This window comes from Cololabis saira, chromosome 10 (genome assembly GCF_033807715.1).
Source record: "Cololabis saira isolate AMF1-May2022 chromosome 10, fColSai1.1, whole genome shotgun sequence".
Classification (NCBI taxonomy): domain Eukaryota; kingdom Metazoa; phylum Chordata; class Actinopteri; order Beloniformes; family Belonidae; genus Cololabis; species Cololabis saira.
The window spans coordinates 25,701,956-25,729,954 of record NC_084596.1 but is presented as its reverse complement, the minus strand read 5'-3'; the positions used below and the strand labels follow the sequence as shown (position 1 = coordinate 25,729,954).

Below are 27,999 nucleotides of genomic sequence, written 5' to 3'. Positions count from 1 at the left end.
AATAGCCTAAGGACTTTCATCAATTGAACTCAGATTCTAACTGAAGTAGATTATCTTGTGTCCAGTGTTGTGAAAAGTCTTATTTTGTGTACTTTTATATCCATCCTGTACACTGTGTACCACCACACTTCTGTGGCCCAGGAATTTCCCATTTTGGGACCAGTAAAGTCAATCTGTCTGTCCGTCTATTAACTGAGTGAGGAACCATTCACCCTCAGAAGGTTTTTTTGTGTGTGCGTGTGCTGAATCATAAAGCAGCGCCGAGAGGAGAATACTTATTACTTGAGTTTCATCTCTACAAGTTTCTATTACAATTCCCTATTGCTCAGCAGTAACGTATCCAGGGCTTTCTGTGGGCCGCTTCTCAAGTCCAGCACCCAAAGCTGAACAGCATCACCTAGTGGTATCTTACATGCACACTTTTTCTGTTTCAACTGATGAAATGTTCCATGAGTTGCAGTTTGATATCTTCAATATAGATATATGCCGTGGCATATTTCCCAAGATACCAGATTTCAAACAACACCAGCATAGCTCTTTTAGAGCTCTACCAAAGGTGGCAGAAGCATAAGGGAAATAGGTTATGCCTATGTAAAAGCTAATAGTCAATCAAATATAATCTGTGGCACAGTATTCATGTATCTTGATCTGTCCGTTGTTGATCACTTTAATAAAAATTTGGACACAAGTCACAAACACACAACTATATATGCATTTTAAACTAATATTGTAAAAAAAAGAAGCACCAAATTTTAAAGAAACCAAACACACAGTATTGCCATGTTTTTTGATCTTATTGTAATGTAAGATGAGATTTATTTTTGTGCAGTACTTCAAAGATAAAGTTACATCGGTTGAGTTAATTTATAATTTAATTTACTGTCATCTCATTTACATTCATGTTTTGAGTCATTAATCATTTATTTAAAAAGGTGTTATTTGATAGGGTCCACTCTACCGTTAAGGTCTCTCATGATTGCAGGTTGGGCGGAGAGATATTCCTGTCCCGACACTTGTGTGTGGGTTATGCTATGCTACAAGTTGAACAATAAAGTGTTCTTGAGTTAGAAGTAGGTGTCCCTGTGCTGTTCCTTACCCACAGCTCTGGAATATATCCATTAAGGCAGGTTTTTCATTAAACCAAAAGAGCAACCTTACAGTAGTATTAAAACATTTTTCTTTCATTGTTTTGTGCAGGATCTTGCAGATCACAACTTGTTTGTCAGTCTGATCAACATGTGATGTTCCCACTTCCTGTTCTCCTGGGGCTCATTTCAATGGGATTCAATAAACTATGTCTATTTAAACTATAAGTAGAGGGATGTGTTTTTCTTCATATACTTATCTCTAGTTTAATTTACAGGCTCTCAAGATTGGCCAGTCGAAAGACGAGCCTCATATTCATCTGATACTTCTCAATGTAGTCAGAAGGAAAGTCAGTACTGATTTAATGAAAAGAAAGTAGGTTTGTTTCATTCTTTTACATTCTTCTCTCTTTCTAACAACAGATTGGTGCTTTACTAGATTGATAGGCCTAGTGAACTGATTTACTTTGTAGAGCTGCACTTTTAAAGATGATAGGGAAATTCCACACCTCCTCCAGTTGTTTAGCCGTAAATGTCCAACACATGGAGGTAAACTCAAGATGCACAAGGTCAATTGTGCATACTTGTAATCATAAACCAGCTTTGCCGTTAGTGTGATTGCAAGTAGTGCAAAAGTCAGGTTGACTGCATGTCAGTCAGTTGAAGATGGACACCCAACCAGATGTTTAGAGTTAAAATCAGAGGTAACTGGGCAGACAGCAACACATGGACACACAGGATGTGTTAAATAAAAACTGTGCATTGAGACAAAGAATGTTGAGAGAACAATGCACAACCCCACCTGTTCTATCACGCAGAGCTCTCAAAGGGAATGCTTGGATTTATTTTTGCTTTTGTACTTGAGTTTTGCATTACATTGCATCTTATGTTTCCATTCAGTGTTGTTTTTTTAGATGCAGCAATCATAACTCTTCTTGTCACCTGTTAGAATAATTGTACATTATTGACTATCCTTCACAGATTGTGGAAAGTTTTTTGATAGACAGATGCTCCACACGTGAGCTCAAAATGACGCCCTGCTCCTGCAAAATTTGCTAAAAAAGGTGTGTGAATGTCGCATTTAATTTTCACAGCAGGATCCACAATGCACCGTATGAGTTTCGTTGCAAATTCTGCCATGATACATTCAAGTTGAAGGTGGATAAAATCACCCAAGAGCAGCTCCACGTAACTCAAAGAAAGACTTATAAATGTCCAGGTTGTCCAGAGATGTTTGATGCTAATAACGGATGCTAATCACAGAGGCGCCGTGGAATTAAATGTCCCTTTTGTGGAATTGAATTTCGCTTATCTTTTTCACTCTGACAGCAACATGTCTCTTAAGTCTGCAGAGGAGATAGGGTCAAGGTGCAGTATGGCAATTACTAGCAAGGAGAAACCAAGAGGAATATCAGAACATTTAGACCGTGGCACTGACCTTAATCCAGCAGAAATGAAGAAGAGGTGCCAAAATGAGAACAAAGGTAAAAGCTGAGTGTTATGCTACAGTGTTATGCATCAGGCCAAAATGAAAATGTTTAGGTTCTTATGACATCTTAAGATTGTATAAAGAGAGAAGTGGACCAAAAATTGTCCACATCAATCTGAGAGATAGAAAAATGTAATAGCAACAACATTTGCTTCAAGTTATTGCTGCTAAAGGTAGATATTCAAGCTACTGAATTAGTAGTGTTAGAATAATTGAACATTAAGTAATCTCATATTTACTCCAATTGCCTTTACATATAAACTAAGCTTGTTTGGTGTGTATGTACAACTCAAATTTGCAGAGTTTGTTTTGTAGAGGAGAAGTCAGATAGCGTAACTGCGGATGAAGTCATCAAAGAGCTATCTGTGCAAAACAAGGACTGCTCCCCCGGTGGAAGAAATACTGTGCTGCTTCAAAGTCAAGGACGAGCAACATATATCAAGTTGAAGATAAGGAGTTATGTAAATGTGAAGAATTGCAGCTGTGTTTTCCCTCGCCCTTAGAGCTGCAACTCATATTGGGACTAGGGACCACCCTAGGAAATAAAAAGAGAGGTCGGCAGAGTGGTAGGAGATGTAACTGAACGCATCTCTGTCCGTTCTCCTTGCAAGTAAAATTTTGACCTCTTGTCTTTCTCCGTTTTGTATTATGTTTTTGATGTTATAGGTTGTTTGAACCTGACATAAAGACATGGCGTAAAATGTTTAGTTAAACATCAGATAGATTTATTTCTACTGGGATCATCATGTTGGTGTCCCCCTGCAGTGTAGGCCTATAACAGCATAACTACGATGAAGCTATGTTTAAGACGAGCTGCTTTAGTCTCGCCCTCCTTCTTCTCGTCCTACTTGAAATAAGTAGGAAAATCTGCCAGTGGGACAAGATTTATCGTCTTATTACAAGCAAAAAAATCTTGTTCCACTGACAGATTTTTCTACTTATTTCAAGTGAAAATCTACTTGAAACAGGTGAAAATTGTTGTTTTTTCCAGTGAAGATTCTTGTTTTAACTGTAATGAGATTTTTTTTAACTAAAATGAGACATTTTAACTAGAAATAAGACAAATATTCTTGTTAAGATTTTGAGTTTTTGCAGTGATCCATTTTACTTATCCTGTGAAGGACAGAGTCATATTGATAAGTTCAGAAAACTGTTTTTTATTGTTGTGTTTTGATGTATTTGATGTAAGCCCAGTGGATATTTAAAGCTTACAGAAGGCTGCATTTAACTGCTGCTATGTCATTCCTGCAGTATTTCTGCAGGTGTTTTGGTCAGTGCTGTTATTTGTAATATATTATATTATTTGTAATCAGCACAAATTATCTGTACCCATATGATAAAATCCACCATCCCCCCTGATTTTTTTTTTACAACTCGAGTACTGGATGTATGCGTATGTATGGTTGTAATATATATATATATATATATATACACACACACACACACGTGTGTGTGTGTGTGTGTGTGTGTGTGTGTGTGTGTGTGTGTGTAAGTAGATATATACATAGATATAGAGCAGATGCAGTTAACAGACAGTATAGTGTAAATAAGTATATTTATATCAATATTTATATGGGCATGTGTGTACAAATATATAGAAATATTCAACTATGTGTATGTATGTATGTATGTATAGGTATGTGTGTGAGTATAATTACAGTATATAATAATAATAATAATAATAATAATAATAATATTTAACAGTGTGAGTAGCCTACAGTGTGTGAGTATTTATAAAAAATATGGGTTAAACAGTTATTACAGTCAGAACACACAGTAATATTGAATAACTGCCAGATATTGAAAGTTGAAGTTATATTGGGGGAAAAAATGGACAGGAGCACTGATTCTTTTCACATTTGACAATTCTACAGCCATAAAATCAAAATAAATCCAGGCTGCCTGAATGTAATTACAGTAGTACGGAGGTTAAATGATTAGGGGTAGGATTAAATAAATTTACACCTCTTCCTACTCCTTTTTTGCACATGTAAATTAAGATAAAGTGTTAAAGGTTGAAATTCTTTGTTTTGTTGTTTTGTTTTATTAAACTTGAAGCGTTGTTTTTTACATGTACAAAAATAAAATAAATCAAATCAAATCAAACTAAAGTTATTTCGGGATTCGTCAGAGCGACACCGGTGTACGCCGGACAACAAATCGTGCGAACCCCTCCTCGTAGCCACGCCCCCTCCGCAGCTGCAGCGTAGCAACAGCAGCTAGGTGTTAGCTCGCCTGCGTTATTCTTCGTAAACTGAAGATCCAGCGAGTGTCTTAAGTGCAGTGAACTCCACATCACCGCCGGAAGAGTGTGAGTGTAAATGCAGAATGTGCTCTGTGGTGGGCTGTGATTCGTGGCGTCGCCATGCACGGCGGTTCCCCCTACCAGAGGACCCGGAGAAGAGGCTGGAGTGGGTCCAGTTTCTGTTCGAGGTGAACGGCCAGCGACTCAAGGAGTCGTCGTGGACTGATATCACGGTCTGTACCGAGCACTTCACCCCCGACTGCTTCCTGAGGGAGACTCCGGGGACTGCGGTCCAGCTGAAGTCCGGGGCCGTCCCCCTGGTGCACGTACACGACCAGGAGGAGCTGCACATTAAGCAGGTAAATCAGGACCCACCACGCCGGGGAAGGGGTTAAATCTGAGCTCGCTGTGGGAGGGATGAGCTCCCTTTCCCGCCTTCTGCTGCGGTGACGTAGACTCTGGGGATAATCAATAATCAATAGCCTACACCTGATCCATATACCCAGTACTCAAGTTGTAAAAAAAAAAAAAAAATCAGGGGGGGTGGTGGATTTTATCAGAGGTGTCAAAAGTATTCACATTCATTACTCAAGTAGAAGTATAGATACTAGAGTTTAAAATACTCCTGTAGAAGTTGAAGTATCAACTCAAGTTTTTTACTCAAGTAAAAGTATAAAAGTACTGGTTTCAAAACTACTTAAAGTATAAAAGTAAAAGTAATGTAAGGGGAAAAAACCATTAAAGACAAAAGTCATTGAAAATGAATGCATCTTAGTATAATGCAAATGTATTAAAGAACCATATATGAATCAGAATCAGAATACTTTATTGTCAGTGTACCTGGTATTGTGAGATTTGAAGCAGCCTCACCTCTCCAGTGCAAGACAAATAGCAGTAGTGCAAACAATAAGAAATATAAAGCAATAAGAAATATAAGTAATATAAAAAATATAAAAAAGGTTAAGGTGCATTTGAATCTTTTTTTTTTTTTTTTTTTTTTACAGATGACAGTATATACATACGGTATGTAGGAATATTGCACAGAGTCCGGGAGAAGTATTGTACAGTTAAAAAAGACAGTAACGAGGATATGTGTACTATTGAGCATTAACATGTGTTTCAGAGAGCAGAAGATATGATGACTAGTTGCCTATAAGTATTGTAATGGTGCAAAAAGTCAAACTTCAGAGGCATGTTATCATTTATCCTAACCTTTATTGGAATGTACATCCAAGTTTAGTTGCAGAAATCTGAGGGCAACGGATGTAAGAACAAAACTGTACAAGAACATCTGAAACAACCACAACCAAATTCACTCTATCCGGATGGAGCAATTTAGTAGTAGTTTTTTTTAAAGGCCGAAATGAAATAGAGTAACAAGGCTGTTTTTAAAATGTAAGGAGTAAAAAGTACAGATAATTGAGTGAAAATGTAAGTAGAAGAAGAAGAGTAAAAGTAAAAAGTCGTCTGAAAAATAATTACTCCAGTGAAGTATAGATAACCAAAATTTCTACTTAAGTAAGGTAACGAAGTATTTGTACTTCGTTACTTGACACCTCTGGATTTTATCATATGGGGACGGATAATTTGTGCTGATTACAAATAATACAATATATTACAAATAATAGCACTGAACAAAACACCTGCAGGAACATACTGCAGGAATGACATAGCAGCTGTTAAATGCAGCCTTCTGTAAGCTTGCATCTAATACATCAAAACACAAAAATAAAAATGTTTTCTGAACTTATCAATATGACTCTGTCCATCACAGGATAAGTAAAATGGATCACTGCAAAAACTCAAAATCTTAACAAGAATATTTGTCTTATTTCTAGTTAAAATGTCTCATTTTAGTAAAAAAAAAATCTCAATACACTTAAAACAAGACTCATCACTGGAAAAAACAACAATTTTCACCTGTTTCAAGTAGATTATCACTTGAAATAAGTAGAAAAATCTGCCAGTGGAACAAGATTTTTTTTGCTTGTAATAAGAAGATAAATCTTGTCCCACTGGCAGATTTTCCTACTTATTTCAAGTGAAAATTTACTTGAAACAGGTGAAAATTGTACCTTTTTAAGGTGACCAAAACAACATTCAACAAGGGTGTGAATGCACCTTGTTCACAGAGAGATGTTATTTACAGTAAATGTTTGTTTACTTATATCCTCTTTTTTGACGAGGAGAAAAAAGTTTAAATAGAAGGGAAGCAACACAATGAACCAAAAGGTGATGCTCCTGCAGGATGGACCCTTTAAAACACATTACTGTGGGCTAATCCAGTAAGGACACTTGGATGTCTATGGAGCATCTAGAGTCTTTTCGGGGCACGGCCTATGTAGACTCTTCCATATCTTTTCATAAATATTTTTTTCTTTACCTTGATGGAAAACACAAGGAGTAAGTCTTATTGACAGGAAAAAAACACATAGAATGAAGCTACACTTACATTAGGTTGTTGTTCTGCAAAGATGATATACAACTTGCTCAGTGTTTTAGTCTGTGTGCTTTTGCTGTGTTATTCCTTTCTGGTTGCATACATCTGAAAAACTTGGGGGAAATATTACATATAATGTTTATAAAGTTGGGGAAACGCATACATGGTGTAGCTCACACTTTTATCTCCTTATGTACACAGTGCATCAGTCCCCTTTAGTATGACAGTAAAAAAATACTTAATTGTAGGTGTTACTGCCTGAAAGAAAAAGGAAGGAACTTTTCACTCCTCTTTTATATAATATCTTTAATGATGCTTTAGTTAAAGAAAATTTCCCCTGATCGGAAATGTTTATTTAGACATAACAGGTGGACTTTACATGAGAAAAATAAGGTATTTAAAAAATAATAATAATAGTAATAATACATTTTATTTATTTAAGGTGCCTTTCAGGGAACTCACGGTCACACAACATTGATTCAAAGAGCAAAAAAAGAACATGGAGAGACGGGCAACGGGCACTGTAAGGCTGATGGGAGGAGGCTGGCCTGAGAGTCCGGGAGGGAGTGTTGATGTGGGGGAGGTCAGAGAGGTATGGGGGGGGTGAGGTTGTGGATGACCTTGAAAGTGTGGAGCAGGGTTTGGAAGTCGATGCGAAATTTGACAGGAAGCCTGTGGAGTTGTCGGAGAACAGGAGTGAGAGAGATTGATAGATGGAGTTCTGGAGACAATACGAGTTGGCGGCTGAGTTCTGGACCAGTTGGAGCTTCTGGATGGACTTGTGGGGGAGACCGAAAAGGAGGGAGTTGCAGTAGTCCAGCCGGTGACTAGAGTGTGGGCCAGGATAGCAGCGCTGTTGGAAGTGAGGGACGGACGGATGTGGTTAATATTGCAAAGATGGAAGTAGGCTGACCGGGTAACATTTATTAGTTTGGGTTTGGAATGACAAGCAGCGTCAAGGACGACACCCAGGCTCTTAACCTGAGGGGAGGGGGAAACAGAGGAGTTGTCAATGGAGATGGTGAAACTGAGAGTGCTATTGAGAGTGAATTTTGAACCACGAGGAGGACCTCAGTTTTATCACTGAGTTTGAGAAAAATGGAAGAGAGCCACGTTAGAGGAGAGGTAGAGCTGGGTGTCATCCGCGTAACAATGGAAAGGGATTTTGTATTTTTGGAAAATATTACCAAGAGGAAGGAGATAGATGATAAATAGGATGGGACAGAGGTAGGCATGGGACGATATGAAAATGTCATATCACGATATTAGTGGACAAAAATATCACGATTAAGATATTATCACGATATTAGCGCGTCGCTTATAAAATTCTTAAAATGCAAGGAAAAACACTAACCGTGGATCCACTGGTTCCTTCAGAACATTTATTCTCAAATCATTCTCAACACAGTGACACTTGAGGTAGAGAACAAATAGTGTACTGTAAATGTTATGCATTACAAAGTGTAAACTATAGTACCGGTACTTATTTGAACTTTCTTTTTTTGTAAGAAAATACTTCCCTGAGAGTCGAAAGAAATAAGTGACAAATAGAAATAAAGTGACAAAGTAGAGCCAAATGCACACTGATTGTATTACTCTCTGAAACTTTAACAGTGGCTGGCTGCCTGCTACTTAGTACGGCTCTCTGGAAAAATAATAAAATAAAGGCACTGCTCTGTAGTATACAAAACAAAAGCTGCATGGCCAACACTAAGATTGAGCGAAAATAAAGTGCCACAGTAGTCAAATGCACACGGATTGTACTACTCTCTGAAAAAATATTAAATAAATAATAATAATAAATAATATTAATAAAATACATGAAAAAAATAACACTGGCTTCTACCTGGCTGGTAGCCTTGTGTGACCAAAAAACAAAAAAAAATAAAAAATTGGCGATAATTACAGTACCCCACGATAACGTTATCGCGGCCGTTTTTTATCGCGATATACGATAATATCGTATATCGCCCCATGCCTAGACAGAGGACAGAGCCTTGGGGAACACCACAGGAGATGGGAAAGGGTTGGGATGTGAATGTCTTTAGCTGGATGAACTGAGTACGGCCAGAGAGGTAGGAAATTAATCAGTCAAGTGGTGTGTCCGATAGTCCAATAGATGCAAGCTTGTCTAGGAGGATGGTGTAGGAGATGGTGTCGAAGGCTGCACTCAGATCGAGGAGGATGAGAATGGATGATAGTCCGGAGTCAGCTGCCATTAGGAGGTCGTTGGTGGTTTTTAGGAGAGCGGTCTCTATGCTATGATGTGGGTGGAAACCCGACTGGAACTGTTCATAAAGGTTATTATTGTGGAAATGAGCATGACGCTGGGATGCCACTACTTTTTCCAGGATTTTGTAAAGAAAAGGTAGGTTAGAAATCGGACAAAGGTGATTGAAGTTGTTGGGGTCAGAACCAGGTTTCTTGAGAATAAGTGTTACAGCTGCAGGTTTGAAAGATGGTGGAACAGAGCCAGAGGTTAGGGAGGAATGAATGATGGCAGTTATCAGGGGAAACATAGAGAGAAGGCATGCAGTGACTAAAGAGGTCGGCAGTGGGTCGAGCTGGCAGGTGGATGTTTGTGATTTCAAGATGAGGTCATAAATTAAAATAGGAGAAGGGAGTTTGAGAACGGTTGAAAGAGGGGGGCATGAGAAGCTAGAGGAAACAGATTGTAGGATCAGTGAAGGGTCAGTTGCTGGTGGATCTTACTTACTTTTGTATTGAAAAATGACATTAGGCAGTTAGTGTTCAGTGGAGTAGAAATGAGGGGCAAAAGAGTCCGGGGGGGCGTAGTGTTTTGTTCAGCACTGTCTGAGAACAGGACCCTGGTGATCCCATCACTAGCCCATCGGACCTGCGTAATATTGGGATTTGATTGAGGAGAGGGTGTTTTTGTAGTAAATGATGTGGGAGTGGTACATTTCCTTGTGAACAGAGTCCAGTTTTCTTGCAGAGCCGTTCAAGTTGATGACCTTTGGTTTTAAGTTGTCGCAGAAGAGGTGAAAACCAGGGAGCAGAGTGGGTGAACTATACAGTCGGAGTTTTTACTGGGGCAAGTGAGTTCATCAAGTGAGTTAATTTAATACTTGATGTAACGACTTGCCTGTCATTAAAGTTGTTTGAGAGGATGAGGTCCTGTATGTTTGTGTGACGCACTGCTGCTGCTTCATAAGCATGCTGAGTCCCGGTTAGTTTCAATCATTTAATAACTTCCTGCAATCACAGTTACTTCAGCAACTTTCAGATTACACACACTTAAAAGATGGTGAACGAGATGGTGAACGTGCACTGGCGGCGAATATGTAACAAAAGCAAACTGAACAAAGGCGGTCAACAAAAATTGCGGCTACTTCCACTCCTCTCTCTTGCCCTGTGCAGGTGAACCAGCTCCCTATATCACCTACCTACGGCAATCATCCCCAGTCCCCACGTGACCCAAACCCTGTGCATCACCGTGGCCACCAGACCAAACAAATCAAAAGACGAATAATCCACCAGTGACACAATATGAGTGCTACACCTGAGTAGAGAGCTGCTAAATCAATGTTTTTTTTAAAGTACGGAAGGTGATAAGACGTGACTGTTTAGTTTTGGGCAGTTTTAAACTGGATTTTAATGAAATTAAAATGTGATCCGAGATGGGAAGATCATCTGCAGAACAGTTAAAAGGAGTGACACCAGAGCAGCAGACCAAGTCCAAAATACGTTAGTAACTTACAGGTTTCATCGAGATACAATACTGCTTCGATGTAAATTGATAACGATTTGGTGTTTGCTACTAACACGAACACTGGAGTGGGCAATCAGTATGAGAGAATATTCATATTGTAACTGAACACAGTAACCTCCATTCATATGAAATTGCAGTAAATAACTAAAATATCATTGATATTTTTATTTCTGGATTATAAAAGGGTACTTGATAATGTGTATTAATGAGGATTACATGTATTAATATCTGATTTATATCTTTATTTGTAACAATGCTGTTGGATCATTCATAAATTAACTGATATATTGATATATTGTTGTAGATTGATGGGTCATTACACCCTTAATGAATACATGAACATGTGTTGACATGTTGTTTTTGACTGATTACATTGTTAGGAGGGCGAGGGATGCCACACTCTTGAAAAATATGTGTGGTCACAATCCCATCTGAACGCTATGCGATTCTCAGCAGAGATAGAAAGAAATGCTTCACTCTGTTGCTTTTTAGTAACTCATTAAAATTGATATTTTTTCAACAGGTTGCATTTACATTCACTTATTTATTGATCCTTTTATCAGACATACAGTCATTAAAAAGAAAGTACACCCTCTTTCAGATTTATGGCTTTATGTAGCAGGACATGATTTGTAATCAAATAAGAGTCTTGTCCTTACAAGGCCGTAAGAGGATGCAAATACATATTTATACTAAAACAATATGTTAATGTATAATGTGTCATTATTTAGTTAACAAAAACTAAACCAGAATGCAAAAACAGATTGTCCCAATGATTGAACAGCTCGTTGAACCACCTTTAGCTAATAACTTAATGATCACATTATGTAAAACTTAGCTTCCAGCTTTTAAATTCTGCATGAGGTTGTATAAATGATGTGCTGATTATAAGTTAACGACATGAAAGATGGACACTTCATTCAAAAATACATCTTTTAATAAACTTTACTGCCAATTGCCGTGATGTTGCATCGGCCTCCGCCAATAATGTTTAGCTGGCGCTGTAGGAAGGAAGGAAGGAAGGAAGGAAGGAAGGAAGGAAGGAAGGAAGGAAGGAAGGAAGGAAGGAAGGAAGGAAGGAAGGAAGGAAGGAAGGAAGGAAGGAAGGAAGGAAGGAAGGAAGGAAGGAAGGAAGGAAGGAAGGAAGGAAGGAAGGAAGGAAGGAAGGAAGGAAGGAAGGAAGGAAGGAAGGAAGGAAGGGAGGGAGGGAGGGAGGGAGGGAGGGAGGGAGGGAGGGAGGGAGGGAGGGAGGGAGGGAGGGAGGGAGGGAGGAAGGAAGGAAGGAAGGAAGGAAGGAAGGAAGTAAATAAATAAATAAATGCCTCACTCTTAATTTTTATTTGCAGACGATAGTCAACAATTAAGTTTGTTGTGACTATTTTTATTATAGATTTTTGTCGACAACGTTGACTAATCGTTGCACCCCTACCCTCCGCCAGCATGCTTGATATCTTTATGATGTGTTTGTGTTGATATCCGGGGTTTGGTTCTCACTAGACATGATGCTGCGTTTTGAGACTAAACATTTCCACTTTGGTCTCATGTTTCCAGAGGACATATTCGTCCCAGAGTTCTTGTAGTTGGTTCAGATGCAACTTTTTAAACTTAAGCTGTGCTTCTTTCTCCCAGAGAAGCAAAATGTTTACAATCTTTTTCTGTTATAAGGTTTAAATTTTACAAGCCACCTGAGGCCTGTAGAGTTTGAAGCCTATCTGCTGTTCATTTATTTTTAATTTCCCTTAGCAGTGCATAGTCCGACCTTCTGGTATGAATTTAATATTGCCAAGTGTCCAAACTGCTTTCCACTTGTAAATAATCATTCTCACTATGGAGTGATAGAGCCAAAATTTCATAGAAATGGCCTCGCAACTCTTCCAGAATTTCAGCAGTGAGGGTGCTTTTCCAAGATACAACTGTATGTACTGATTTTTACCGAAATTTAGGATGCAATATGTGATCAAGTGTGCAGTATGAATTTTGTAGAAAATAACCGCATATCTGTGAAATCTCTGGAAACAATTCCATTATACAGATGACTGATGAGCCCCACTTTCTGTATCCCATATGGCAGGGACCAGTATAGTGGAAGCTGGTTATAGCAGCCACATTGCTGGCTATTGGCTAGGGCTGGGCGATATATCGAGATTTTAATATATATCGATATATTTTCAAACACGATATGGTACGAGACAATATCGTTTATATCGATTTTAATTTTTTTTTTTTTTTTTTTTTTTACGATTTTGATATAGCTTATTTTGTGACAAATTGACTTGAATGTTTTATTTGAGATTTGCACAAATGTTTTGTTATTTGCACAACTGTCAACCTCAGTGGAAAAGTCTGCCTGTTACTGTCTACATTGTATTAATTGCACAGTGTGTTTGAATTTAATTGTTATGCAGGAAAGGGATATTTGTTTTATTTTATTCAAGAAGCATTTTTATTCTATATATGCAGGCAGTTTATTTTTATTTCATTTGTTTTATACATTTTGATATTGTGCAGACCTCTGTTAATAAATGTACCTGTGTGACATTTGGCACGAGGCTTTGTGTTAAAACTGACTGTTTTTTTAAGGGTTTGCCTCAGAAAAAATTAAGCTAACAGAGATGCTATGCTATAATGCTTTGGGGGAAACCCCAATTAAGGCACAGAAAAAATATCGAAATATATATCGAGTATCGCCATTCAGCTAGAAAATATCGAGATATGACTTTTGGTCCATATCGCCCAGCCCTACTATTGGCTATGCAACAGCATAATCGATTTTAACGGTGGCATGCTGCGTACTGATGAATACTGCGGGAAGCAGTACATACTGGAGTACTATGGTTAGTTAGGTATGTACTGTATTATATGCACAGTACGTACTTACAGTTTTGAAAACAACCTTCGTTTTTCACTTGCTGCCTTTGTGGTTTAGCTTAGTTTTTGATAAAGCAACACAAATTACTTTTTGCCTTCTTTAGCACAGTCACATACAACATGTCGTCTACCTCAGCAATTTTTCCTTAGAGTAACAGTATTAAGTTAATACCTAACAGTAATTAAATAGTCACTCAAATAAAATTCACATAAAATCCAGTGTGTGGTGTTTTGTTCTTCCTCTGAGGTATTATTAAGATGATTTTAAGAGCTGGTAAGTATCAAATTAAATCCATAAAATCTAAGAGTCGACGAAGGGTGTACTTTTCCTTTTCACATCGCTGTCTGTGGTGCTGTAATGTACTTTTATTGTGATTACAAGTATTTTGAGGTTTTTCTTGATGTTTCTGCTGTTGTAATCTGTTTAGGAGCCTGTGGAAAGCCCGGATGAGGACCCTGCATTTGAGCCCCTTGATATATGCCACAGTCCAGCATTCTTTAAAGAAGAAACTTCCAGTGTAATTGGTGAGACATTTAATTAAATTTAAAAATACTGTATTAATTCCCAAAGGGGCATTTTTGTTTAGATAATTGTCCATTAATTAAAAGCTATGACATCTTATTTTGCAGCGAGTCCAAGATCAAGTGATGGCTCTGAATCTTCCAAGTATGATTATGTTCAGATGCTGCAAAAAATTGAAAACCTCGACATTATCAGAAAGAAGTGAGTTCGGCTAAAGCATTTTACACACATGAACAACTTATTGTTATAGATGGCTGTGAAGCTCTGAAAGTATTCATACATCCATTCATTTTTTATACCTGCTAAAGTTCTGAAAGTTTGTGATTTGAAATTCTCTTTCAGAGCTGGACTTCTTCAGGTCGATAGTAGATATGTTGTGAATGAAAAACAACTCTTCACGATGTTCAGCAGTAAGTGCCCTTTGTGTCGTTCGAAAGTAAAGACGGAGAAAGCTGTACAGGGATTACTCTTGGCTGTAAACCAGCAGTGCGTTCAGTGTAAATACAGAAAAGAGTGGAAAAATCTGTCCAGTTCTGCCGTCACCGCAGATGAAGGCGCGAATCCGACCGAACGCTCAGAAGTAACTCTAGAGGTAAGTTCAAACATAGTTTTTTTAAATCATTTTTGTTCTATTTATTTAGTTGGGATCCCAAATATATTTTCCAAAACTGTACGGTTCACGTCATTAAAGCCACAACAGTGTGTCAAAAGGAATTTGTGATTGAATGATTTATCCACTTTCGTCGTCTGGGCATCTTTAACACAGTTTTTCTTGGAGGATTTCTAATTTCAAAACCACATCCCAGCGCACCAACCGCATCTACAGCCCCAAGTCAGAGAGAAGTTGGGATGCCAATTAAAACAAATATGAAAGTAGAGTCATTCTTACATTTACTTTTAGTTTTGCTTTATTGCAGACAGTGTGAACCGTTGACTGACATACACCCCCAGAAGTGGTAGTTTATCGCATTTGTTTCAGACATTAACTCTCCGTCAGCTGCTTTGAGACAATTCTGCGTTAGCAGAGTGAATTTTTAAGGATTATGCAAGGAAAAAAAAAGAAAAATACAATCAAAAAAATTTGCCAGTTCTCTGAATGGTGCTGTTATTTCATAGGTTGACTAGATAAGCTGATAAAAGCCACTGAATTCTTTAAAACATCATTCTCCAACCTAAGTGTTGGACACCTGTTACCATAAAGTGCGTTTGCATTAGCGGGGGTTCTGGGTAGATTTTTTTGGGGCTGGTCTCTTGATCAGGATTTCTCAATTACACGAAGAACTGTCGCGTGAACAAAAGTCATGTGAGCAGAACTCATTTCAACCATTTGGACGAGAAACATTTTGCTGTGAGTACATCCGATGAAGATGGAGATAACAGAAAAACTCCTAGATGGACCGACGAGTCGGTTCACGTCTTGTTAGTCTCTTACACCAATGTAGAGGTGCAGCGGGGGGTTTTCTTTTACTCTCAATCGCTACCATGTCTTACATGTTAGAAAGCAAATACCATCCCTTGTTTACTATTTTCTTGTTCTCTTTCCTCTTTTGCTGCAGTCTTGTTCATCTTGTTTTATGCTCATGGCCGTTGGTGAGCAGCAAAACATGCACATTATTGCTGTGTTATTTTTTCAGTCAACAGTTCCTGCCGGCTGAAGGGGCAAAGGAGGGGTCGGCCCTGTCTGGCAGGTTCACCCTGAATCCTCACTAATGAAAACGCACCTATATAAACTATGCTTAAAGGAGCCGTCTGTAAGAAATGGCCAAAACTGGTACTGCAGTCACTTTCAAAATATTGTTGAGCAGCGTGTACCCTCCCCCTCCTCCCCCGACCAGAGGTTGCCAGGTAGGCTGCAGAATGCAGCAGGGACGTAGGCTGCCATGGCTGCGATAATTAGAGCCGAGCTGGCAACCCGGATGCCGAAACAATACTGACTTGGTGATTGGGAGATAGGTGGAGGGTGGAGCTTCAGGCCAAAACAAAAAATGACAACATAAACATCAGTTGAGGGCTGCAACTCCTCTTTTTAAACTGGAATATCCTGGCTTGAGTGCTGTTGTCAGTGACATAAGTATTTGAAATGAACATGATTTTTAAATGTCTGTTGACATATTGGGGTCATTTTATGATTTGTTTTATTATTGCTCTTACATACAGCTCCTTTAAGCACTTGAATCAACTAAAATATAAATTTACGGTGTTGTAGAATTGTGACTGTTCATGCATTTTAACTCTGTAGGTGTTCTTTTGACCCCATTAACCTGGGTTAAGGTAAAAACAAACATTTACCATTACTCACTGTTGTCGCTTGCTATTTCTGTCTTAGACTGATCCGACCGACGAAGAGAAGACCAGAGTCCCTGAGATTATTCATTGCATTGGTGAAGACAGTGATCCCATGGAGGACTTCAGTAGTAGTCAAGATGATGTGGATTCAGGTGACGATTGGCAACCAGAAGAGGAACTTTTATTCTATCATGAGTTGCAAGAGGAATCTGATGAGGAAAGCAATTATGAAGAAGATGATGATGGAGATTACGATGATGACGATGACGATTTACCCCCAAAAAACCGTGAGCTCTGTACAGATTGTGGAAGGTTTTTCGATCGCCGGCAGCCTCACACGTGTGAACATAAAATCAAGCCATATTCATGCAATATTTGTGGGAAGAGGTTTGTCAATGAGACGTCTATAACTGCTCACAGCAAAATCCACGAGGAAAGCTACGAGATTCCATGCAAATATTGCAATGCTAAGTTTAAAACTAAAGTTGACAAAATCACTCATGAGCAAGTGCACGTTACTGAAGAGAAGCCCTACAAATGTCCCGAATGTTCAGAAGAGTTCGCCACAAACAAGGAGCGCAGAATCCACCTGCAAGAGGGCGAGTGGCCACATTCTTTAAAGTGTCACATTTGTGGAATTCAGTTTTACCAAAGCACGTCCATTCGCAGACATTTACTCGTGCACTCAGGAGAGAAGCCGTTCAAGTGTCCAGTATGCCAGCGTGGCTTTTCACAGGCCAGCCATCTGAAATCACACATGCGCCTGCACACAGGGGAGAAACCATATAAATGTCAGCACTGCGACCAATCCTTCAATCACAATGTGAGTTTGAAAAGCCATTATCAGCGGTACCACTCTCCAAACTCTAGACATGCACAGAAAAAGAAGATGAAAGGAAAGGGAAGTAACCCTGGCAATGGTCAAGATAATGGTAGTAGGAGAGTTGCAGACTCGGGGGTTGACAATGTGGAGCAAGATTCACTGGTGAAGGTGGTGAAAATGTTAAGAACTAAGCCCAAAAAGAAAGTTACAGGTCGACCCAAAGGAAGGCCCAAGAAGGGCCAATCAGCAGACCCTTTGGTTCAAGAGGAAAACATGCAACGGACGGATAAAAGAAAGCCGCAGGAATCAAAGGACACAACATCCAGCGATGAAGAAAGTGACGAGCTGACTGAGGACGAGGAATTTAGTGACTCTATGGAAGAGCAAGAGAAAGCTGAAAAAGTGACTTCGCGTGCGAGTAAATCAAGAGGAAGGCCGAAAGCTTCTGACTTGGACTCTGACTTTGAACCGACAGAAATTAAGAAAAAGAGGAGAAACAGTAAAAACATTAGCTAGGTGTCAGGACGACACCTGGAAAGAGCAAGAAAGAGTCCAGTAGTTAAGACACTGAGCTAAAATTGTTGTTGACCTTAATGCCAAGCAGACCCAAACATCATGATTCATAAAATACAGTATGTGAAACTTCACCAAAATATATATTGTCACATACAAAAATGCTACTAAATATGATCTATTTAGGATACTTACATAAACTTTAATTTCCCTAATCACAAAAGAAGCACACATTTGATTTAGATTATCACTACATTTAAAGGGAAGAACAAAAACATTTTCAAAAACATTTAGATTGTGACTATATTTAAAAAGGACACACCTTTTTCACGGATTCGGGTTATGATCTCTTTTTGTCTGAAACAATAATGGCGTTTTAGTTAAAATGATGTTGATTGAAAGTCCTACTTTTGTGAATAACGACTTATCTGAATCTTCAAGTATGATAAGATGCCTGATGTTTGAATTAGAACAAGGTAATGCCAGATGTGGGACTTTACAGACTTCACAAATTTGTGACCCCATTAAAGCAGCACAACGTAACTTTCAGCTTTTGTTGAGTTTGGCGGCTCCTTTGGACAAAAGCGGTAGTGCTTTACCAGTAGTGTGGCAGGGTTCCTACCATGCTCCTCAAAGTTACATAGTGCCAGTGAAGGCGACACAGACCCCTCAGACCATGACAGAGGTTCATTAAACCTGTTGGAAGTTGATGTACCATCACAATGACTCTGGAAATATTATATTAAGGTGGAAAAGTTACGTAGTGTCGCTTTAAGTAAAAAAACAAAGATCTGGTATTTTTTCATGACCTAAATTAGTATTCAAAATGCCCTAGAAATGGTTTTAAAGTACCAGCAGGTTTATTATATTATGTGGTGCCTTTTATAAATCAAGTTCAATGAGCCATTACACTATTTGTAAAATGCCTCCTATGGTGAAGTTCTGGGCATGATTTATTTGAAAGTGTCCCTGTCAAGGGGGAAAATGGCATACCTCAACCCGAGCAACCTTTCTGTATAAAACTGTATCTCCAACCCTTTCTTTTAAGCAGTCAGTGACGATACTTGTCAGTTTACATATTTAATGTAGAGCCTGGACGTGTCTGACATTAAATCATGTGATCCTAACCGCGCAGCCTTGCCCATTCCATCAGCATCATGTTCTCCAGTGAGGGTGTTGCTGTTGGCAAAGATCACCGTCTGTCCTTGTCAGTTGTCATCAGCACTGATAATTGACAACCACGTTAATCCTGTCATGTGCTCTGTGTTCAGACTGGGTTCTTAGATTTCAGGAAAGTCTTATCTTCGAGCATCTTTAAAAAAAATCACGCTGGACTGATATAACTCATTGTGATGAGAATTTAACAAGTGACTGTTTTGAAAACCTGGCTCCGACAGCTGGCATCACCGAGGCCCGATGATGTCCCACTCAAACATCAATAAACCTCTGGAGAGCCCACAATATGTGGCGAGTATGCGGTGCCACCTGCTGCAACATCTGCAACAGCACCCGCCCTCAAGCTCCTCAACAAAGCAAATAATTTATCCTGCTGTATGTCAAACAAATCTCACATTTGCACATGAAGAGTTTGACTTCATTATGTGTTGCTTTCAGAGCTGATACATTATATATTATTCGATAAATAATTACAATAGCAATCAGCGAGGTCTTAAAAACTGACATTACTAAAGCAAGTGCAGTAGTTTTTAACGGGCAGGTATTGTTTTTTTTCTGAGATACTTATTGGTCCCGCAAGTGAAATTGTTTTGTTACATCAGAAATAATAGAAATCAATACAAAAGGCAAAAGTAAAATGTTCACTGTAATCAAAACATGTTTTATAAGAATAAAAATAGATTTTAAATGACAGGAGTGGTTCCCTGAATTGTTTTGTGACTGGAGAGAAAACATCTGCTGGAGAATGAGCTCTGCTTTTTTCTGTGTCCGTTGGAGATATGGGATCTATTGCCCGTGACAGAGAGCAGTTTGTTCGGTGAACTTATGTCCTCCACCAACTCAAACATTTCCAAGCTGTTTCCAATGATTTTTCCAGCCTCATGAATGCGTTTATTGATCCTGCAGGGATCCCTGGCACTGATGCTGCTCCCCCGGGAGACCACAGCACAGAAGATGGCCCTAGATACCACCAACATGTGCATCCTTTTCTGTTCAAATAGAAAAGATTCCTGCAAGGGTCCACCGTTTCCCAACACATTTACCTCCAGTAAAAGAAGAAATGTGGGCACGGTAGACTGGTGCACAAAGTGTGCAAAATGAAAGATATGGGGGGGAAGGAAAAAAAATATGCAAAAAAGTGCAATCGAGCTCAGACATATCTTTAATATCAACAGGAAAGGATGAAGAAGAGCAAGAGAAGTTCAACAAAAAGGCAGGAAAACACTAGTGACTGTGATTTAAACCCCAATGTTAAAATAAAGAGAAAGAGATCAAGCAGAAAGAACAGTGGAGCGAGTCCAGGGAAGACTAATGAGGAGTCTAATGATCTAAAACCACCGAACCCAGACCTGAGGAATCCCTCATGATTATACCAAACTACTTCTGTATCTTTCACCAGTTAAACACACGTCCAGGGCAGTGTCTGTCCAAATTTAGTGGTCTTGGAGATAATAATGTTTCACTGTTCTGACACCATGCTGTTTGATTTTTAAACATGTTTAATCCTGCCAACTGGTGCGATGCATCAAGTGGAATTATATTACTTATCAGGGCTGATTTTACTCTGCAACCATACTTTCTAGTAAAAATGAAGCTAAAGCCAGGAGCTATTCATCTTGATAGACAGACTGGTGAGCTCCTGCCAAGGAAACAAATCCTAAGAGTCAGCGGGGGGCTAAAAAATAAAAATTAAAGCTGTTGAAGATCATGAAGAGCTTTGAAATAATCTGAATGGAGCTGCCACCAGATGAGTAGAGGGCAGTGGTACCAGTTCCTATCATGTCATGTATATCAATATAACAATCCCAGTGTTTAATTAAATTCAATCTGGCTCAGATCCAATCTAATAATGAATAATCATGTAGTGCAGTCACATTTGCAGAATGTCCTTACAGCTGCTAAACATCAATATTATTGTTCTGTTATCTAATACTTTCATATATCTGTAAACCTATATGTAACATTGCTAATTACCTACAAATGTCCCATTTTCATCTACTTATTTCAGTTATTTAGGAGCAATAGAGGAAAGTACAATACAGTTTGAGAAAGAAGGCTGCATATCTTTCATTTTTGAGCAAATAATGTAAATCAGCCATACACGTTTGACTCCATCATTAACCTTATATGAGTGATGAAGTTCTGGACTGTTATCCTGCTGAACCGTGGACTGCTGCCTCACAGCACCTGCATTTCAACTGTAGGGGGGGCCTGGGTTCACAGTTTTTCAATTTGATCAAAACCCCTCTGCTTACATTTTTATACTCTCTCTGTTTGTGTGTGTGTGTGTGTTAGTGTGTTTGTTTGTGCATGCAAACACATGCTTAAGTTTGCTTGAAGGCCCATAACGTTTTTTTTTTCTCAGCCTTGGAAAAAACCTCTTTATCTTTTTTCGCAGCAAAGTAGAAAGCCTGTTGCTGCTCAGGCCGGAGGCAGCTTCACAGTGGATTACACCTGCTGATGGCTGCCACATTTAGGCTTGCTCTGTGTTTGGTGAAGCAGGGCTAAAGAAATTACTATGACCTTATTTAACTGCACTGATGCAACGGATAAGGTCGCACCGTCTTGAGTTTTGTGAGAAACTGTGTGAGCCAAACACTTAATGTTTGAAGTTTTAAGAGACTAAATCTAATAATGTTTAATGATACATTTTTCATTAGGTTGTGTTAGCTTTTGATAAGCATCCAATAATTACAATGAAATGCAAAGTAAGCTCCTTTTTGGTCCAGTTTGTGCTACACAGGTCCACTGGTAAACCTAATATGTGCTTAAAGAGAACAATTTAAATGATAATTTCAACATTTGTCTGATATTCAAAAGAAAAAACAGACACAGCGTGAATTGGTTTGTTCACCAAAATATATATTTTCACATACAAAATGCTACTAAATATAATATCCATTTAGGCTACTTACATAAACTTTAATTTCCCTAATCACAAAAGAAACACACATTTGATTTAGATTAGCACTACATTTAATGGGAAGAACAAAAATATTTTCAAATTCAGATTTGTGATTTGATTTTGTACTAAAAGCTAAATTGAATTACCGGGTACACTGTTTATTTAGATTGTGACTAGATTTAAAAAGGACACCTTTTTCACAGATTCGGGTTATGATCTCTATTTCCCAACAACTGTACAATTAAGTAAAGGAACCATCTTAATGCTTAATTTGGTTGAATTCCCTGTTTTACACTGTCACCTGCTATTCACATCGTAACCGCTAGATGTCGCCGTTGGGCCACAAATATTGGCTCAATTCGGAGGCCAAACCCGCAGTCGGTCCTGACAATTACTATGGTAACTGTTACTGATACTGCAGGACCTGAGCTGACCTGCAGAGCGAAACCGAGCCGTGCTTCGTCCTTTCTCGTACTCTTTCCTTCTTATCATCTTCCCCGGGAACCAGTTCTTCTGGGAGACCTCTGCCTTCTCTCCCACTACATGGTTTTACAGATATTTCAAGCCTCACAGAGCAATGGCGTAAGTCAGATGCCCTTGTCAGAGTGAGCTGCTGAGTCTGGCAAAATCTGTTCACTCTGTCATTTACCATGTATATTCTCTCTTCTTTTATGCCTCCTTGCTCTGTGTGAGTTGATGATAAACCATCTCTCTCTGCCTGCATCTCTTTCTTTTTTCCTATCTCTGAGATTCAGCTAAATATCATCAGAAGACTTGATCCCTGCTTTGAGGCAGAATTGAGATGAAGAGTGTGTAATGGAGAAAATAGCTATTTTGGCATGCTGACACTATCGATGCGATGATGATAATTATTTGGCAGCAGGACTCACACAGTAGGATATGATAGTGCAGATGCCCTGTATTTCCGCTCATTTCATCCACAATACAAGCCAGGAACATCAGGAAATAGAAATGGAAAAAAAAAAAATGAAATTACAAAGAGCGACGCAGATCCACAGGAAACCAGAGCAACTTCCCAAATGTTTTGCTCAGCTTTCCAACACAAGAACTTAAATGCCTACCAAATGGCATAACCCAGACAAATGGGCATCCACCAGGACCCGATGACATTTTCTCATAAATCAGATCTCAGATGGCTTGCTGGTTTATTGAAATCCATCTGGCCTTCTGACTGTCCCCCTTTTTTGTAATTTGCAGTCTGTTTTAATATTCAGTAGCCAACAGGATTTTTTTTGTCTCTTTCATTAATTGTTTGACACCCTGAAAAAAATATTCAATTCTGGTTATAAACTTTACCCCAGTTAGATTGTTATAAGATAAATTAAAATGACCAAATTAACTGGAAAATGTAAATTACATTTCAAAGTAGAAATTCTTGCACTGATTTTTTTTCTTTTCCAGTAAGATTTTGTGCTATAAGTTACATCATAACAATGTATGAACGTTCATAATGACTTTAAGCATCATTTAATTTATAACAGTCCTTTAAGTAGCTGGTATAAAACATAAATTGGCTCCTATTTACTGTCAGATACATGTGAATACTTAAACATGCCCAACCTAAATGTACAGTAGTGCCAACAAATATTTTGTTTGTTAAAAACAAGCTCAAGTTTAAGCACTTTACATTTATTCTCACTGTACTCTCCTGTCGATACATGATGGTGAGATTGTTCACAGTATTATGTCTTTGACTGGTATCCTGTTTACTTACAAAGCATTTGTATTTATCCAAATCCTCTCCCCCTCTGTGCAGAATTACCTCCATGAAGAGCGCAATCATTCATATTCTGCCATCATGCTGGGTTGAGTGGCACATACGAGTTTGCCCTCTCCCTGTCACAGACGGCGTGGCATTGCCAAACCCAGAGAAAAAGAATAAGGGACTTGAGTAGCATGCCAAACATTTGAGCAACTTTTCTCCCTGATTTTGTGGATACATTAGAGTTTAGTCTGAGGTAAGCATAAAATACACCCTAATCCATTCACATCTGCACACAGTACCAATACCACAAAAAGTGGCATTTGCGTCAATTTTTCAACTCTGTGTACAGCAACAATGCATAGAATATGTGCATAAACTCAGCGGACAGCCGTGAACATTGAAAATGGAAACAACACACTCAATGAAAACTGACATAATGACAAAAAGTATGGCTAGCCATAAATTATTACAAATTTTACATCCTATCAGAATTATTTGTGTATCCATCTGTCATTAAAACATTAAATACAACAGGACTGGTATAAGCTTCACTGTATGGCACCATGCATATTGTTGAAAATTGACACAGATGGCTGCACATTTAATGTTCTTTAGCACAAGGTTTTCCGTGTAAAACTAACGATATCTGGCAGATAATATCAACATACGGGAGCTACAGCCTATTGCATACGTTTAGCATTCCTCTGCCTGTTGCTCACCTCAGCAGGGACACAATCCCCAGGCTCCAACAGATAGGGAAATATACCAGTGGAGATAGCACCGCATTAGAGCTGCTGGAAGAATCATTTTATTCATAATATGAAAACATTAAGCAATCAGTAGCATGCATACAAATGCAATTCAGCCATTAGAGACACAAAGAGAGAGCGCAAAAAGTCATTTGCCTCATAACTTATACATTATTGAATTGAACAATGAATTTACAACTGGAATAATTGCATATAAATTATATATATAATATATATATATATATATATATGTATATGTATGTATATATATATATGTATGTATATATATATATGTATGTATATATATATATGTATGTATATCGCAGCGATGTATGAAGAACGCATGAAGTCAATCTGGATCACTCAAACACTGTCACAACTGTGTCCACAAGCGTGTTTGGGAATGTTACTCAGCCAGAGAAAATATAGATATCCCACTATATGCTGCACCGTGGGTCATGTGTTTTTGCAATATGAATGAGTGATTGGCTATTTCACTCCCCCTTCAAGTATGTGCTGTATGTGGTTACCATACCAGTTACAGTCCCAGTTACATAACTTTATCAGCGTCTTGCAGAATCTTTAGTAATTTACATCAAAGACTGTAGCGCTTGTATAAGTGAAATTCAGTGTACAGCTTCTTGGTTTTAGTCAGTCCTTCCCTCTTCTGTTTAATGTAGGCTGAGATTGCTGCATTTGCTCCTTTGCCCCCACTTAATGTGATTCAAACAGGCCCTGAGTATGACAGACAGATTACAAAAGTGGTATCAGCTCTGAATCGTTCTCATTTCAGACTCTGTACATACAAAACTAAGATGTACCAGACTCCTAACCACATAGGAAATGTTACATACTAGGGATGTGTAATCAGATTGCATTAATTTGCATCAGTGTCACAACTAGATGTGCAATATGTGCATTTTAATAGGCTACCCCCTGCAAGAAAAAAGAGCTCAAGCAATCCTAGAGGATGATTTATGTATTCTCTGCCATGTGTACACCCTCACTCCAATCTCAAACAAAACCTCCACCTGTCTCCCACAGTTTTTCCCTGTCTGTTTCATCCTGTGCTGTTCCAGAGCATAATTGTCTCTTTGTATAATTCCTAGTTATCATTCACTGTTCAGCTGTCTTTATATCTTTTCCTTTACCTGATTTGCTGATGTCCCGCTGTCTCCTTTCCATTACATTACTTTTTTCTAGACATTATTCCCCAGCTCATGCATCTCATCCCGTCGTCCATGCATCTGCTTTACCATCCCCACATAAAGTAATAGGATTTGATTAAAAACATAAAAGAAATAAAGACATTTTTTGTGGCATTCCTTTGGATTGGGGCACATTTCATTCAGTCTGAGGCTCTCCTTCTCTTTGTACGTGTTTGTGTGACCATACTGGCTGCAGATGAGTTAGTAATTCAGAGCCCTCTCTCAGGATACACCATGGGAATCATGAATATGTATAAAACATAACTTGCTTTTAAATAAAGGGCTGACAGGGTAAATAGCACTTCTGAGTGCAGATAAGAATGCTGGAAGTGGCAGGACTATCTTTCCATCTCATTGCAGATGTCCAAATACATACTGTGCATGCCAACCTCCAAAAAGATCATAAACATTCAACTGCCATCGTCATTCCCCAAGAATTCCTGCTATTCTCTATCATTGTTCTCATTAGAGAGGTCAACAATATTTGGACTGAGGGCATGGACTTGCTCTGAACAATTACTAACTTTGGGTTTTGTCTGTTTGGGAGCTCAGTAGTTTCATTGCGGAAAAAGCATTTTGGGTAATGAGAAAAAATAACGTAATAAAAACACACTTGGCAATAAATGCTGCTGGAATAATTCATTTCCACACCTGCTTGACACCAGTCACCTCCTTATACATAGTGGTAGGAATGCTTGCACAAATCAAAAACACTTTTGCACGTTCATGGGTTATTTCCTTGCAATGAACCCACAATAGATACTGTGGTCTCGCTGAGTGGAGAGGAAGAGGAAAACATGATGCATCAGCCTCTGTAGCTTCAGCTCCGTCATCTTACCACACCATTAAACCAAGGACGAAGTGCACATCCTCCTCAGTGAAGTCCATTACAAGTCATATAAAAGCATATATGGTGCGTGTAATGGTATTTTAGAAAAACTCTAAAGTGGTCATCCCTGGCCTACTGTTGCATTTTTGGCAGAACACAACTTTTCCAATTTACACTCACTGGCCACTTTATTAGCTACACCTGTCCAACTACTCGCTAACGAAATCTCTAATCAGCCAATCACATGGCAGCAACTCAATGCATTTAAGCATGCTGCAGTTCAAATGGAGCATCAGAATGGGGAAGAAAGGTGATTTAAGTCACTTTGAATGTGGCAAGGTTGTTGGTGCGGATGGGGTGGTCTGAGTATTTCAGAAACTGACGATCTACTGGGATTTTCACACACAACCATCTCTAGGGTTTACAGAGAATGATCCGAAAAAGATAAACTTTACAGTGAGTGGCAGTTCTGTGGTCGCAAATGCCTTGTTGATGCCAGAGGTCAGAGGAGAATGGCCAGACTGGTTCGAGCTGATAGAAAGGCAACAGTAACTCAAATAACCACTTGTTACAACTGAGGTATGAAGAAGAGCATCACGCGCAACATGTCGAACTTTGAGGCGGATGGGCCTCAGCAGCAGAAGACCACACAACAGAAGTGCCACTCCTGTCAGCTAAGAACAGGAAACTGTGGCTACAATTTGCGCAGGCTCACCGAAATTCGACAAGAGAAGATTGATGGCGACTTCCAGCAGGATAACGCGCCATGTCCTAAAACGCAAATCATCTCAAACTGGTTTCCTGAACATGACAATGAGTTCACTACTCAAATAGCCTCCACAGTCACCAGATCTCAATCCAATAGAGCACCTTGGGATGTGGTGGAACGGGAGACTCACATCATGGATGTGCAGCCAAGAAATCTCCAGCAACTCCGTGATGCTATCGTGTCAATATGGATCAAACTCTCTGAGGAATGTTTCCAGTACCTTGTTGAATCTATGCCACGAAGGGTTAAGGCAGTTCTGAAGGAAAAAGGGAGTCCAACCCGGTACTAGCAAGGTGGAGTTAATAATGAGGCCGGAGAGTGTACGTCTATTCTTCCACTGTCCTAAAAACTCCAATGAGAGCAAGTTGTAGTCTTAAATGCAAAATAAAAATAAAAATAAAGTAAAAATAAAAAGCAGTAGTTCTCGTATTTCATGCAAGTTTACTCACTGTAGAATGCAGTGAGAAAATATACTGAATGCAGAATTGTATTTTGTTAATACAAAATAATGTACTGTGTCAAAGTTATCAAGAAAGATAAGGCCATAGAAATATCATTTTGACTGAACCTTGCTGAGCATCACACACTTCTGTACTTTAAAAAGAGTTAAATTCACTATTGCGGGCATTACA

At 38.8% G+C, this 27,999-nt stretch overlaps 1 protein-coding gene across 1 annotated transcript; it reads left to right on the top strand.

Moving 5' to 3' along the window:
- Positions 1–4,771: 4,771 nt before the first annotated feature.
- Positions 4,772–19,893, top strand: LOC133452708 (zinc finger protein 429-like). The gene is made up of 5 exons (XM_061732272.1): positions 4,772–5,178; positions 14,289–14,385; positions 14,491–14,584; positions 14,726–14,975; positions 16,710–19,893. Exons 1-5 carry the CDS (start codon positions 4,903–4,905, stop codon positions 18,006–18,008), a joined length of 2,016 nt encoding a protein of 671 aa, XP_061588256.1. The 5' UTR covers positions 4,772–4,902; the 3' UTR covers positions 18,009–19,893.
- Positions 19,894–27,999: the final 8,106 nt, after the last annotated feature.

Excerpts from the sequence above, each read along its gene's own strand:
- LOC133452708 (XM_061732272.1), top strand. The coding sequence starts at position 4,903 with ATGTGCTCTGTGGTGGGCTGTGATTCGTGGCGTCGCCATGCACGGCGG. Across the intron at positions 14,386-14,490 it reads AGAAACTTCCAGTGTAATTG|CGAGTCCAAGATCAAGTGAT; the intron begins GTGAGACATTTA and ends CTTATTTTGCAG. Across the intron at positions 14,585-14,725 it reads CTCGACATTATCAGAAAGAA|AGCTGGACTTCTTCAGGTCG; the intron begins GTGAGTTCGGCT and ends ATTCTCTTTCAG.